This window comes from Lactuca virosa, chromosome 9 (genome assembly GCF_052849685.1).
Source record: "Lactuca virosa cultivar CGN04683 chromosome 9, Lactuca_virosa_CGN04683_v6, whole genome shotgun sequence".
Taxonomy (NCBI): Eukaryota; Viridiplantae; Streptophyta; class Magnoliopsida; order Asterales; family Asteraceae; genus Lactuca; species Lactuca virosa.
The window spans coordinates 33621945-33636421 of NC_136434.1; the positions used below are offsets into that span (position 1 = coordinate 33621945).

General features: G+C 33.8%; 1 protein-coding gene across 1 annotated transcript; it reads right to left on the bottom strand.

Moving 5' to 3' along the window:
* Positions 1–3827: 3827 nt before the first annotated feature.
* LOC145135947 (Glutaredoxin family protein) lies at positions 3828–5354 on the bottom strand. The gene has a single exon (XM_079070161.1). It carries the CDS (start codon positions 5232–5234, stop codon positions 4101–4103), a length of 1134 nt encoding a protein of 377 aa, XP_078926287.1. The 5' UTR covers positions 5235–5354; the 3' UTR covers positions 3828–4100.
* Positions 5355–14477: the final 9123 nt, after the last annotated feature.

A 14477-nucleotide genomic window follows, 5' to 3' on the forward strand; every position in this document is an offset into this window, starting at 1 on the left:
AATCACTATGAACTACATCTCTCAAGCACACCTCTACAAGTGGACAAACCCACCTTATATAGAGGTGTTTACATGTCTCTCTCTCACTCTAAGTAACAAATGGGTCTAATGGCTAAAGCACCACATGCAAGTGGGTTTTACAAAAGTCAAACATTTACAAAGTCATGAATGAAGAACTTTGCACCCCAACACTTTAAGTATGTTGTAGAGATTATACAATGAGTAAGTGTTGAAGTTCTCTTGTGTTTTGATCATCAAGTAGATATTCTTTCATTCCTTCCTTAAGCCAAGAAAAAAGTTAATGTTGAACTCTATAATAGTACGAACAACATTATACCTTGGGCATTTAGAGATCAACTTATTGAAACGATCATAATATGTTTCGATAGATTCAATTTCCTTCTTCTTGAAATCAGCTAACTCTGACAAACATTGAGTCACCGAACTCTTCTTTGTACACTAATTTCCTTGAAATTTCTTCTTGAGAGTGTTCCAAATCTCCTGTGCAGTCTTGCATCCACGGATCTAATTGTAAACAACCAACGATAAGGCTCCTATTAGCTCACGAATATATCTTTTATCGTTAGCTTCTTTCTTCACACGAATCGCAGTCATATCTTCATTTTGTGTTGCCGTTCCCACTACTTGAACACGATCAACTCGATATGGACCTTTATCAATCAAACGTCATAGATCTTTGTCGATTCCGTTGATATAGTCCTCCATTTAATCAACCCACTGATCATAGTACTCTGGACGCAACATAGGGATTTTCGTGGATGAACCAAGCAGATTAGTGTAATTCATCAATATATTCACGCTCAAATTTTCCATCGATTCGATCAGAAAAGAAGTAAAGCTTGAATAGAAATGAAATCATATACAAATGATTGATGTACTATTACAGAATCGTTAGATCGCATAGGTTAAAGTAAGAATTACGTTTTCCATTGTGGAAAATTTTGAATTATAACGAATGAGATAACAAATGAAAACGAGAAAGGAATTCTTCAATCGATTTCATGATTCCTGCTTTGGTATTTGATACCAATTGAAGAGTCAAGTAATCAATCAAATATGTAGTCTGAAATTAATATGATCACAAAGAGGTAAATAAGATTTGGTTTCAGCTTATGTTATCTAGATTACAAAAGTACATTTGAGAGAGTGAGAGAATACAAATGTTACAAATGACTTAAACAAAAACGCTATATATAATGCCTTCGACAGATACAAAAAATATCAGGACTTCGACACTTAAGGAGTTAAAACAAATGTACCTGATAGAATATATACAAATATCGAAGTAAAGAAACCTTCAATATAGACAACAGTAAAGACTTCGACTACTAGCTAGACTTCGATACATCACGATATATTCGACCCTACACATTTCACTTAATCTCTTAAAACCCATTTGGGTCCCCTTAAAACCTCAAACCCTTACAGCTACCCTTTATTTGGCCTCCATCTTATCTACCACTTCTATTTGATCACCAGTTTATCTCGTCGGACCATAGGACAAACACTGCCATCTGTCTAAGAAAATCACCACCACTCATATCTCGTTGTCAAAGCCGATCATAACCACCAGACAACATCGTCGACCGCCACTCCCCACCTCCAACTGTACCCTTCCCTTTTTGTTTCTCTAAAGGAGCAGAACTTGTCATATAGTCGTGGTGGTAGAAAGATGGTTGCAGTGGTTCACGGTGGTTTTGACTTTTGATTTTGTGGTGGTTCATGGTGGGTAGTGTCTTCCAATATGAATGTAGAGAAATTTACAAACATAGCCAAAATTACTAACTATTTTGTGAAAAATTAGCCAAAAATTAACAAATTAGGTAACATAACCAACAATTGACGAAGCTATGTGCTCTCCTGAAAATATTAAACGAATTTAGAAATTCCTCCATGTGGACAAACATATTCCAGATTTTTTTCTACTATCTCTCGCCTTCTGTTAGTTACAACGCAAACCAAATATTCACTTATTTTAGCACATAGAAATTAAGCGAGAGTTTTAAAGATTTTAAAAAAATAACTATCATTATTCATATCAACCTTCACAAATTCATAGTCAAACTTAACTATTTAAAAAAATAATAATAAGAAAAACAAACAAACCTCAGATGCTTCTAGAGCATTTTGTAAGTGGGGTTCCTATCTGTGCCGATGAAAATTTTCAGAAAAAAAAAAAAAAAAAAAAAAAAAAAAAAAAACCTTTATAATGCAAGGAAAGAAATAGCACATGGCAAAAGACATGCATTAAATAAATGCCTGTACTTCACAGATAAATAAGGAAATCACATATAGGGGCTAGCCATCTTCCATTTGAGTGAGTAGTTTGTGCAATTTTGTTTTATTTTTTACAAATCATTATCGTTTTTAGCTAAATTAGTAAAATTTGTCATTAATGTAATGCATCAAGTATTTTTTATTTTTTATTTTTTTAAACTAATTAATAACAGATCAGATTTCAATATTATCACCACTCAACCCTTGTGCACAAAGTCTTATATTTGCAGCGGAGATTAGTCGGTGTACGAAAACCAACCAAAAAAACCCTCGTTAAGGAAGTTCCCTTTCAAAAAATAAAGGTGTCTTTTTCAGTAGCATTCTTAATTTTTATCATTTTAGTCACCCCAACTTGTTTTATTTTATAGAACGATGTTTAAAATTTTTATTTTAGTCACTTTACTTTTGTATTATTATTTATAAAAAATTAAAAAGACTACATTTTTTCATTAACTTTTTTTAACTCGAACGATCATGTGACTTTAAAAAGACTATTTTACTCTAATCCACCCGATTACTTTTTTCGTTGAAAGAAACACACCCAATCAACGTCCAGACATCAAAATACAAAGGGTGGAGGAGACCAATTTTTATCGATGGTGATTAGGTGCGTCTGTTCTAGCGACAAAACAAAAACAATGAGGTGAATGAGGGCAAAATAGTCTTTTTAAAACCATGGAGACAGTCTAAGTTAAAAAATTAAGAGCAAAATAGTATTATTATTTATAAATAATAAAAAAAAACTATATATTTTTTCATTAACTTTTTTTAACTCGAACGATCATGTGACTTTAAAAAGCCTATTTTCCCTAATCCACCCGGTTACCTTTTTCGTCGAAATAAACACACCCAATCACCGTCTATACATCAAAATACAAAAGGTGGAGGAGGCCAATTTTTATCGATGGTGATTAGGTGCGTCTGTTCTAGCGACAAAAACGATGAGGTGGATGAGGGCAAAATAGTCTTTTTAAAACCATTGGGACCGTCTAAGTTAAAAAATTAAGGACTAGATGCGCAAGCTACCTTAAATCTCAAGAATTATTCGTAACTTACTCTAAAACAATCGATGTAACAAGTTTAGCTGTGTAGAAAAAAAAAATAGTTTTTTATTTTTTATAAAAAATAAAATAGAGCAACTAAAATGAAAAAATTAAACAAGTTCATAAATAATAATAGCTTAAATAAAATGAATAAAATAAACATCCAAAAATTCGAATGACCTAAACCTTAAAATGTAATTACAAAAACTAGTTCTAAGGAACAATTACATAACATATCAAAGTTTTCAAATTTTCAATTGTAATTATAAAAACTAAACATTATATTATTATATTTAAGTTGTAAATGCATAATGTTGATCAAATCTATGAATTGCGTCAAAAGGATTATATTATCTACATTAATCAATATTCGATAAGATCTTTATTACAAGTTACAACGATATAATTTGAGGAACATTTTTCAAATTTCCAACGGTTTACATTTGGCTTTATCGAACAATAAGAAGTGAAAAAGTAAAACACATGTTAAAAAATAACCCACGCCCCTCGGACATTGGAGTCAAAAAGCAAACAAATAAGCATCAAAAGTTGAAACTTGTCAACTACATGTCCCGTTGACTAAAAAGTCAAACAAAACTCATATAATTTTAACAAATAAATATTTTGGCATATAACCAAGTGACCTACAAATCCCCTAAAATTTCCTTGATTTATGACAAAAATAGTCAAAATTTAAGGATAAAAAACATATTATGATTCTGTACTAACCTGCAAATTCATCATGTCCAAATTTGTAATTTAACAACAAATGGGGCATTGAACCAACCCATTTTCATTGCAATCTACACACTTGATGCTCCTCCTCCCGTCGCCGCCTATCAACTTACAACTCCCATTGCACACCGTACACATCACAAACCGTACCCCACCACAACCCTTGCAGCCGGCATCCGCCGCCGCCACCGTTGGAATCCCATCTAGTAAAATCCCCAATTTACCCTCCTCCTCTAACTTCATTATTTCATCTGATCCACCGATCAATCTCCCTTTCACTAGTACGATCGGCACCTTCACTTGCTTCTTGCCTAATAGCAGCCTTAGTTCTTCCTTAAACCCTGAATCCATGGAGATATCACGTTCAATCATACGAACATGGTATGATTCAATGATTCCACGAACGGTGTTACAGTCCTCATATGTTTTTCGGATTCCCCTCAATGTGGTGGTGTAAATCACCACCGCATCTTCACCGCCGGGAGGGCATTTCTTCTCGAGAGCCTCAAGTATCGAGTTTGATTCTATGGAGTTTCTTGATTTTTGACTTTTGGGTGTTCCTGAAACCATTTTCTTGATCTGTTCTTTCTCTTGAAATTTCTTGTTCCCATTTGAATCAACAAACAATGGCCCGAGATTCCTCCTTCTTGCTGAGTTCAAACTTGAATCCACCGGCGATTCGAAGCCAGTCTTCTTTGAGATCCTCAGATTCGGAGGTAAAGTTGACGCCTTTATGATCGTCGTCTTTGGACTAAACTCTGATTTCTGCGACCCAACTCTCTTATTTTCTTTGCCTGAAAACCTCTTTGACACCTTCGGAGAAGAACCTATCTGATTCAAGAACTTCATCGGAGTTTTCACATCGATTTCCGGGAACCCACGTCGCAATTTGGGGCTTTTCTTCTCTGAAACTGGAATGGGTACCTGTGGTTCGTCTTCAAGATCCTTCATCAGCTCCCAAGTATTGATGATCTCTGGCGGCCCTTGGTGGGACCTTCTCGGCGGCGTTATCTTCTGTTGCGACGGCGTGATGGGTGGTGATGGTTGCTGATCTTTGTCGAGTTTCAGAGCACCGTAGGTTGAAGAAGTGAGGGAAACAACATGGTGGATCTCTTTTTTGAGATCCTTCTTGATGTGTTTGGAAGATACGCAACCCATTCGACTAAGTGTTTGTGTGTGATGTGGTGTGTGTGATTTGTGAAAGGGATTTGTTGGATGGATTTGGGATGTCTCGATGTTTGTTGCAGGGTAAGAAGTGTGAGTAACCGTTGGTGGATGTGAACGGTCCGAAATTTCAAATCTGGGAGTTTTTCAGGTTTACCCCCTTATATATTAACGTACTTACAATTTTTTTCGAAATAGATTAGCATACTTACAATTAGGTACAATACAAAATTATTATGGTTTCCTTTTATGCTTTGTTTGTTAAAAGAATCGTGGGTTTTTATTTAATTATAAATTTACAAAATAATAATAATATTAATAATTTGTTGATTATATTTGAAATACCTTTTATATCTCATATCTATCAATAAATTTTAGAGAATATGACCCAAAAAATCATACTTTTATCCAACAATCTTTATGTTTAATACCGTTATTGTTTCATTGAAATTTTTTAGCTTCATTTATTTGTGTCTTTTAAACCTTCAAATCATGAATGAATAAAATTCTACATTCTGAATATAAAAATAGATTGGCTAAAATTTTAAAATAAAAGTTAAATGACATGACAATCATTTATTTAACAAGCCCACGTAAAGCCTTTATAGCACTTATGTAGCAACTTTTGACAATTAATCTAAAATGATAGTAGGGTCGCAAATCCAATAGATTATGTATTATTGTCTAAATCAAAATGATTGGTTACTAGTTGTATTTTTTAAGAGGGAACACAATAGGTTTCAATTTTTGTCTAAAATTGTACCGAACAGAAAAAGTCGGTATATAAAATCAAAGTATTTTCCAGTTTTAGCTGTTATGATTAATTTTGGTGTTTGAGTTGGCCTTCCTGCTCAAGTTATGATTCATTTTGGCGCCGAGCTGTTGATCTTAGTTAGTGATATTACAAAATTTTAATAGTTTTGTGATATTTCAAAAATATTTTCCAGTTTTCGCTTTTATTTGTGTTTGAGTTTGCGTTTCATGAGTTTCTTATGCTCAAGTTATAATTCATCTTGGCTGAGCTATTGTTGATCTTTACAAGTCTAGTCAGTGATATTATGTAATTTTGATAGTTTTGTGATAATTATCTTTTTTTTTTCCTTATATTTTCTTTATATATTGGTACTTCTCCAACTAGTTATATGTTTTAATATTATTGACAAAATCTAGTTGTAATATTAATGGACACAAGGATTCCATTTTTCCGTATAGAGTTAGGTTGACAAGTGGTTTTTGTGTCATAATTTTTTTTAATCATAATACTTTGAATCATAACATTTTCAATCATATAATAGACTTTTGGAAACAACTCTTTGTAACTTGAATCATATAATTGAAATCATATTATTTTGAATCCTAACACTTTGAATCATATAATTAAAATTACATCATTTTGGATCATAACATTTTAAATTATTGCATTTTGTATCATAACACTTTTAACATATAATTTTAAATCCTCAGACTTTTGGAAACAATTTTTTATAACTTTAATCGTATTATTGAAATCATATCATTTTGGATCATAACATTTTTAATCATATAATTTTAAATTGTATCTATAATTTTTAATCATATCTATCATTTTTAATCATATCAATTTTGATTCGATTTTGGATCATATCTTTTGAATGATACCATTTTTAATCAAGTTAAACTTTTCACATAAGTTATGGTTCATAAACAAGTTTGGTTTTATAACAAATTTCGGATCATCACTTATTAATTTGTTATAATTCAAATAGTTTTATACTTAAAATCACATCATGTGTGTCACAACTTTTTGTTTGTATTTTTTTTAAATATGTTACACATCAAATGATTATATGATTTAAATTGTATTATTTTGGTTCATAACAAGTTTTGAATATAAACAACTTTTAGATCATAGCATGTTTTAGTTCATAACAATGATATATGAAGGCTAAATAATGTAACATGAAGTGTGTATAATTTTTCCAAACCTTATTTTTCCCTGGTCGGAACTACACTGTTGTTTCTTTAGTCATTGTCATTCATAGAGAAAATGTAAGGTTACTACGACTTGTCCAACCACATTTTCATCCACAGTTAGAGCTTGACTTCTTGTGTTCACCATTTTGAGAAGTTAGATGTTCGTTCTAATATAATAATTAAACGGTTAGAAACTACACGTGTAAACCCTCATACTTATCCTCCAAGGCAATTCTACCTCAATTCTTACAAAAACACTAAGAGCAATTGGTTTAAGTCTAGATACTATTTTAAACACCTAATTCACTTAAACTTATGCTCGAATACCAAATTAAAACATCCATCTTTTGGTTTATATTTAAAAACCATTTAAATCACATTTTTATTATAAATAAACTTCATTTGGTGAAAGTGGTCCCAAAAGTCTTTAAAGTTTAACAAAAATAGTTATAGTTTTTTAAGAAGAGGGTCAACAATGCAAATATCATTGTAAGCAACCTATCATTACATGAAAATGGTCTTCAAAATGTCATGGATCCTCTCATCCTCAATCGCTACTGTAACCTGAATGCATGCCAAAAGTAGCAGGTTAGACATTGAGAATGTGTAGTGAGTAATATCGAGACTTCACCATTTTATAGTCAAGGTTTAACGCAATCATTGACCAGTGATGAATTCCCCAAAAATCATTTCAACTCATAAATCATTTTAAAACTCTTTTGGTAAGACATTTATAGTATGTGAAACTCATTATTCTTAACTCTTCAAATCATTTGAGATATAAACATTTAAATACATCATAATTAGTAAGAATGCAATGCAATATGCAACTACACCCAACCCCGACCTCTTATTATCCCACTCAACGTGTTCTCGTTTGATAGCAATGAAGATCATGATATAATTAGTACTAAGCACCCTATATCACGAAATTATTTATTTCTTCATTGGTCATCGTATAGGGTACGGGTGAGCAATCATTCATCGGCCCCGTACATGAGGTAGCTATCCTTACGCACAAGTGGGGCATGGTCTAGGATACAACACAACAACATTGGTTATCATAAGTATCATTTTCATGGAATTTAGAGGACACATTAGTCTTTTCCCGCTCGTATATGAATGTATATGTAAATTCATGATAAAACCCTTAAAATCATTCAGCTCATTGTAAAATCATTTTCATGTAATGCACGAATATATATATATATATATATATATATATATATATATATATATATATACACACACACACACACACACACACATATATATATATATATATATATATATATATATATATATATATATATGAGTAAATTATTGAAATTGTCCCTATGGTTTGGTCAAAATTGCACGTATGGTCCCTAACTGTTTTTTTTTTGCACTCGGATCGTCCCTATGGTTTGATTTTGTTGCGTTTTACGTCCCTTACATACATAAAGTTAAGGATCAAACGTGTAATTTTGACCAAACCATAGGGACGGAAAACACAACAAGATCAAACCATAGGGACGATCCGAGTGCAAAAAAAAAAGTTAGGGACCAAACGTGCAATTTTGATCAAATCATAGGGACGATTTCAGTAATTTAGTCTCTCTCTCTCTCTCTCTCTATATATATATATATATATATATATATACACACACACACATAATGAAACATGTAGTAATAATTCATATAAGATTTTGAGTACTTTATATTTTGAAGTCATGATATTTCATTTTTCCAGGATATGTATTCGGTAGTGCTCACCTTGTGTGTTATGGGTTTGTCATTTTGAGCCTTAGGGCCGTTATAGTAATGGGTCGAATTAGGTTAGGCCCATCAAAGGGAAAAATGCTTTTGGGCCTTATTTAAAGAGTTTAGACTTAGTGATTTAGGCCTGTTATTGGGTTTGTGCCATAATTCTAATTAGAGTAATATATATATATATATATATATATATATATATATATATATATATATATATATATATAGCGTGAGATTTCTGGATCGGTAGCCGAGCAGTTAGTACTTATCAGCAAACCGAGGTGAGTCTCTTCTCGGTATTACGGGTCGAAGGCACCAAGGCCGACCCATTATCTAATTATGTAGTATGCTAGTTGTTGTGTAATACATGTTGTGATCGGGTCGAAACATACCTCAAGGCGAGGCCCAATAAATATCCCTAGGGCGGGCCCACTGTGATATGTTTGGGTTGAAATATACTCCAGGGCGGAGGCCCATACTTGTTTCGGGTTGGAAATGTAACGAACCAAATTTTTCAAAGAAAATTTCCATTTTTGAATCATCAAACACATTTCCATACATTAAGAAAATCCAATTATAATTGTTTTCAAAACACAAGTCAATTACAACTTTTATTCCAAATATCAGAGTGTCCCGTAAAAACGCCTGAGAGAGTGCACGCCGCGCCATCAAGCTTTTCCCTTGCCCTTGGGCTCCGATGTCCCTAAAACAAATCCATAAACTGTAAGCTAACGCTTAGTGAGTTCCCTAGAGCATACTCCACACACAAAGCCACATAACACATATCATATCAGCCATAAAGGCTACCTCTACCGCATATCACATATCACTTAAGCTATAAAGCTATCTCTACCACATATCACATACCACCTTAGCTATAAAGCTGTCTCTACCATTAGCCATACGACTATCTCTACCTCGAGCTATAAAAGCTTTCTCTACCCTTAGCCATATAGGCTATCTCTACCGTCAGCTATAAAAGCTATCTCTACCATAGCCCTAGAGGCTATCTCTACCGCTAGCCATAAATGCTATCCCTACCACATATTATCACATAACCATACTGCACGTCTCTACACTACAAGTATACCAACTATCATAAAATGGGCCGGCATTGATGCCTTAGACCCATTGGTATGGTGAGGAGACACACCTTTTGTCTGACGAATCTGAAAGCTGCTCTCCTGACAGTCTGTAACCACCCGCACTGAATAATAACATTACCTCATGTTAGAATTTCACACATTCAATAGGAAACCCAAACTTCAAGTCCCTCCATAAGGCCCGACTATTCTTTCCTTGATAATGGGCCCAAAGTCCATGTCCATAAATCATTAATGGGCCTCATGGCCCAATAGAGCCCAATCATAACATCCATGGCCCACAACAGATAAAATAGCCCACTATCCCCAAAATACAACCAGATCTAATAACCCATTGAGACTCAACAGTTCGAAGGCCTAAAATAGATCCTAGCCCATCTGTGGTGCGTACGCTTAGCGTACCACCTTGGTACGCGCAACATACTGGGTCTCTAGGACTTACACGCAGTGTACACTAGGTTATGCCCAAAGTACTTACAGATTAAGCACTTTCTCCATTAAGTGCTTAATGCTTGATTCCTTTACGTCCAAAAGTCAGATCTAAGCTTATTAAGAAGACCTAGGGCATAAAGTTGGCAACTTTATGCCTTTACACGTCCCATATGTTCCCAACACCCCCATTAACACCTTTTTAAGGTTCTTAACCCATGCATGAGGTCAAAACACCCACCAACACTCCATTTTTATGTTGCAAACGGACCAAAAGACCTCAGATTTGTCATTTCCATCCTCTGGAGTTGCTCAACTCACATGAGGAGATCCAAAATCAACAAAAAGGACAAAAATAGAAAACCCTAGTTAGATCTAGTGATTAAAGTGGAAATGTACGAGCTTTATACCTCCAGAAGCTCCTCAAGGTCGACTAGATGCAGATCCTTGAAGCCTAATGACACTCCAAGCTTCCTTGACAACTCCTCCTTCTTGAGTGTCACTAAAAATGGCCACCACACTCTTTCTAAGCTCAAAATGGTCTCACAAGCTCTCTCTTGAGTAGAAGGACGTTCTAAGGCTACGGGGGCTCTCTAGGGTTAAGTCCAAGGGACTTAAGGACGTTTAAATAGGCCTCATATCCGAAAATTAGGGTTTGGTCATCCGGCACGTACGCCTAGCGTACGTGCTGCCCCTCCGCGATCATCCATGAATAGTACGCTAAGCGTACTCATAAGTACGCCCAACGTACTTAAGGAACTAGTATGCTAAATTTAGATTTCTTCAAGGGTTTCAAAGTGTACCTGATTTGGAGTGTTACAAGAATGAACCCCAGGGCTGGGCCTATTTGTATGATTGGTATGTTTTATTTTGGGAAAACTCACTAAGAGTTAGCTTACAGCTGGTATTGTGATTTCAGGTACTTCCGGTTCTAAGGGGAAGGGCCCGGCTTGATGACATAATATTCACTCTCCACTATTTTCCCCGTTCATGTTATTGACACTCTGATGATTTATATGATGATGATTATGTATTGGATTTTTGGTATTAAACTTGTGATTGTAAACCTTAATTAAAAATGAAAAATTTTATCAGGTTTTTGGGCTGTTACACTTTGACAAAGGCTCTGAGCAGGGTTAAGCACAACCAACATGCTGGGAGCATTGGCTGGAGAGTTGATATTAGTTTTAGTAGTTAGTTGATAGGTTGAAACTTTGTAACAAAATAAAAGTAATTGATTATGGTGAATGAATAATATAGAATTATTTATGAGTATCATATTGCCTTCTTCAATTATTTATTCTTGTGTTTCATTTTGCATGTTTAACTTCCTAAGTAAATTGATTAATCAAAACTCCAAAGTCGCTAATACTTTTGGAAGTTAGTAGTGATTTAATATTGTCATGAATCATTTGTAGATTGTCTATGGAGATTAGACATTGTAATATGATTGCTACAATATTCATGAGTACTTAGAAAATGGAGATTTTAAGTATTGGATAAACTCACACTTATACATTACTTTATGGATTCAGTTACGAGTAATTCAATAATTTCTTCTATTCTTCAAACGAAAATATGTAAGTTATGATATACAAGTCGGTAATGCATTGGTGTTGTGAAAATGCATCAGTAACCTGATGTTATAAAACGCGGTATCATGTATGACTTGGTGAGTAAAGGTCATAGTTATGTAATCAATGTTTATTTGTTCCTTTTGCCCTAACGGGAAAAGCTATATCTTCGGGCCCCTGGGTGATTTGGTGTTGACTTTATAATGTTGGGCCCAACCAAGACTAATTGATATGTTCAATTTGAAGTCTGATGATGTCATCCTAAATCGAGAAGCTGGAAAACAGAATTTTGGAAAATAATATTGATTATATTCCATGCCTCGGGTACATACGATATCTTGAAGAATTAAGGGATAGTTGATAACTTATCTTAGGGCCAAAGTTTGATTTGAATCAGAGTTTGACAGTGGCTTGAGAAGAATATTTTGCTGTTTAGTTCAAGGTTATACTGACAATTGTAGTTATAGACTTATCTAAGTGGGAGACTGTTGGGTTTAGGTGTCTAAGATCATAACTAAATTAGTATTACTTGTAATTAGAAGAAAATTCCTTTTTGGGATGCCCTCAAAAAGTAGTAATTGAAAAAGATGACATTTATAAAGAGATGTTGATTTATTGATTTATTATATGTTTAATACATAGCAAAAAAATGATTTTTTTAATATATTATATGATTAATATATTAATTTGAAATAGCAATAACTAATTAAGAATTAATTAGAAATTAATTGGAATTAACTTTATAATTAATTGGATTAATTAAAGGTGCAAGGGCTGAACTGTAATGGTTCAATAGTTGAACAATCAAGAATTCCAAAACCTTCTATGAACGGTGGATGGTTTTAGGAGATGACAAAGGCATCTAGAATATTCCTTCTGAAGATAAGGAAACTGGATAACCATCCGGAATTAAAATAGTATTATTTATTCAGGATTAGGGTTTCCAAGGTTATCCTATCAGGTATAAATAGGACTCCTTGTGTTCCTTATTGTTGTCCATTCTCTTTACTATAAGGATAGCTGAAAATATGCTTCTAATCTGCTTTCTCTTCTTGTGTTCTTATTGACAGGGTTTGGGCACAAGTGTAAGATGAAAGAAACTATGCACTCACTTGCAAAAGTGGATGACTCGAAATTTCAGCAACACTTTGCCTAGGGCTTTAGCTTTTCTTTTGATATGACCTAGGTATACACATCACTAAGTCTTAGTCTTATATTCCTGGTAACTAATAATAGTCTAGATTCCCCACTAATCCCAATGTCTATATCAAGATCTATCAAGTAAGGAATAACCATGTAAGATCATATCGGAAGTAGGTTCCGTTTGGTATAAAGTATACTGTTTGGAAATCCCACTTTAAACACCTCACTAAATCAAACATTTTCATCATTCTCGTAAGTAGATAAGTCAATATTATGACTGGAATCACTGATAAATATTATTTATAGATTCATAATAACGACTATGAATATAAATATAAGTTACACTTGAAGTAATATAAGTGCAGCTTAATTTACAAAAATTCTAGAGAAAATCGGGAAATTATGCGGGCATAATCTCGACCCAAACCCATCTATTTTTTCGGGATTTCTGATGCCACATGGCCTCGCTAAAGTAGTCGAGAACTATGGAGTAAAGGGGATAGGGGTGCGAGAGAGTTCCAAAGGATTCTGGGTGAAAATGGGTGGAAAAATGGCTGAAAACGACTAATATATATATATATATATATATATATATATATATATATATATATATATATATATATATATATATATATATATATATATATATATATATATATATATATATATATATTGGGAAAAGGTGGGCGTGTCGCGCTTCTTGTCGGCCGTGTTGACGTGGTTCCGCTCGAATGCTACCCCATGTCAGATTTTGGGTAGGCTGTGTCCCAGCGTATAAGGAAAAGGGGGGCGCGTCGCGCCTCTTGTCGGTCGTGTTGACGTGGTTCCGCTCGAATGCAACCACATGTCAGATTTTGGATGGGTTGTGTCCCACCAGCTTGCGCGCTGCACATTCTGTCTATGCGTGCGAAATCTTAATAGTTTTCAAAAATTCACATATTTCTCATATAAGCTCCGTTTTCGACATTCTTTATATCCACGTGTAACAATCAATGGGTACTACAACTATCATTTCGACTACGTCGGCTAATTCTCACTTTATTTTATAGTTATATTTTTAGAATTCTTAGACTATTAAACTTCATATAAAAATCATAACTTTTTTCATAAGACATTCGTTCTCAATTGTTTTTATATCGACTGACTCCTATTCACAAGATCTTCAATTATCGTTTAGATTGTTTTACCTAACAATCGACAAATTCTAATTTTGGTTTCTGTGTCACACACTACTGTACTAAAACTTCGAAAAATCATAACTTCGTCATTCGAAATCGATTTAG

What these genes read in the sequence shown, in the direction of transcription:
- LOC145135947 (XM_079070161.1), bottom strand. Translation starts at nt 5,234, where the DNA reads ATGGGTTGCGTATCTTCCAAACACATCAAGAAGGATCTCAAAAAAGAG.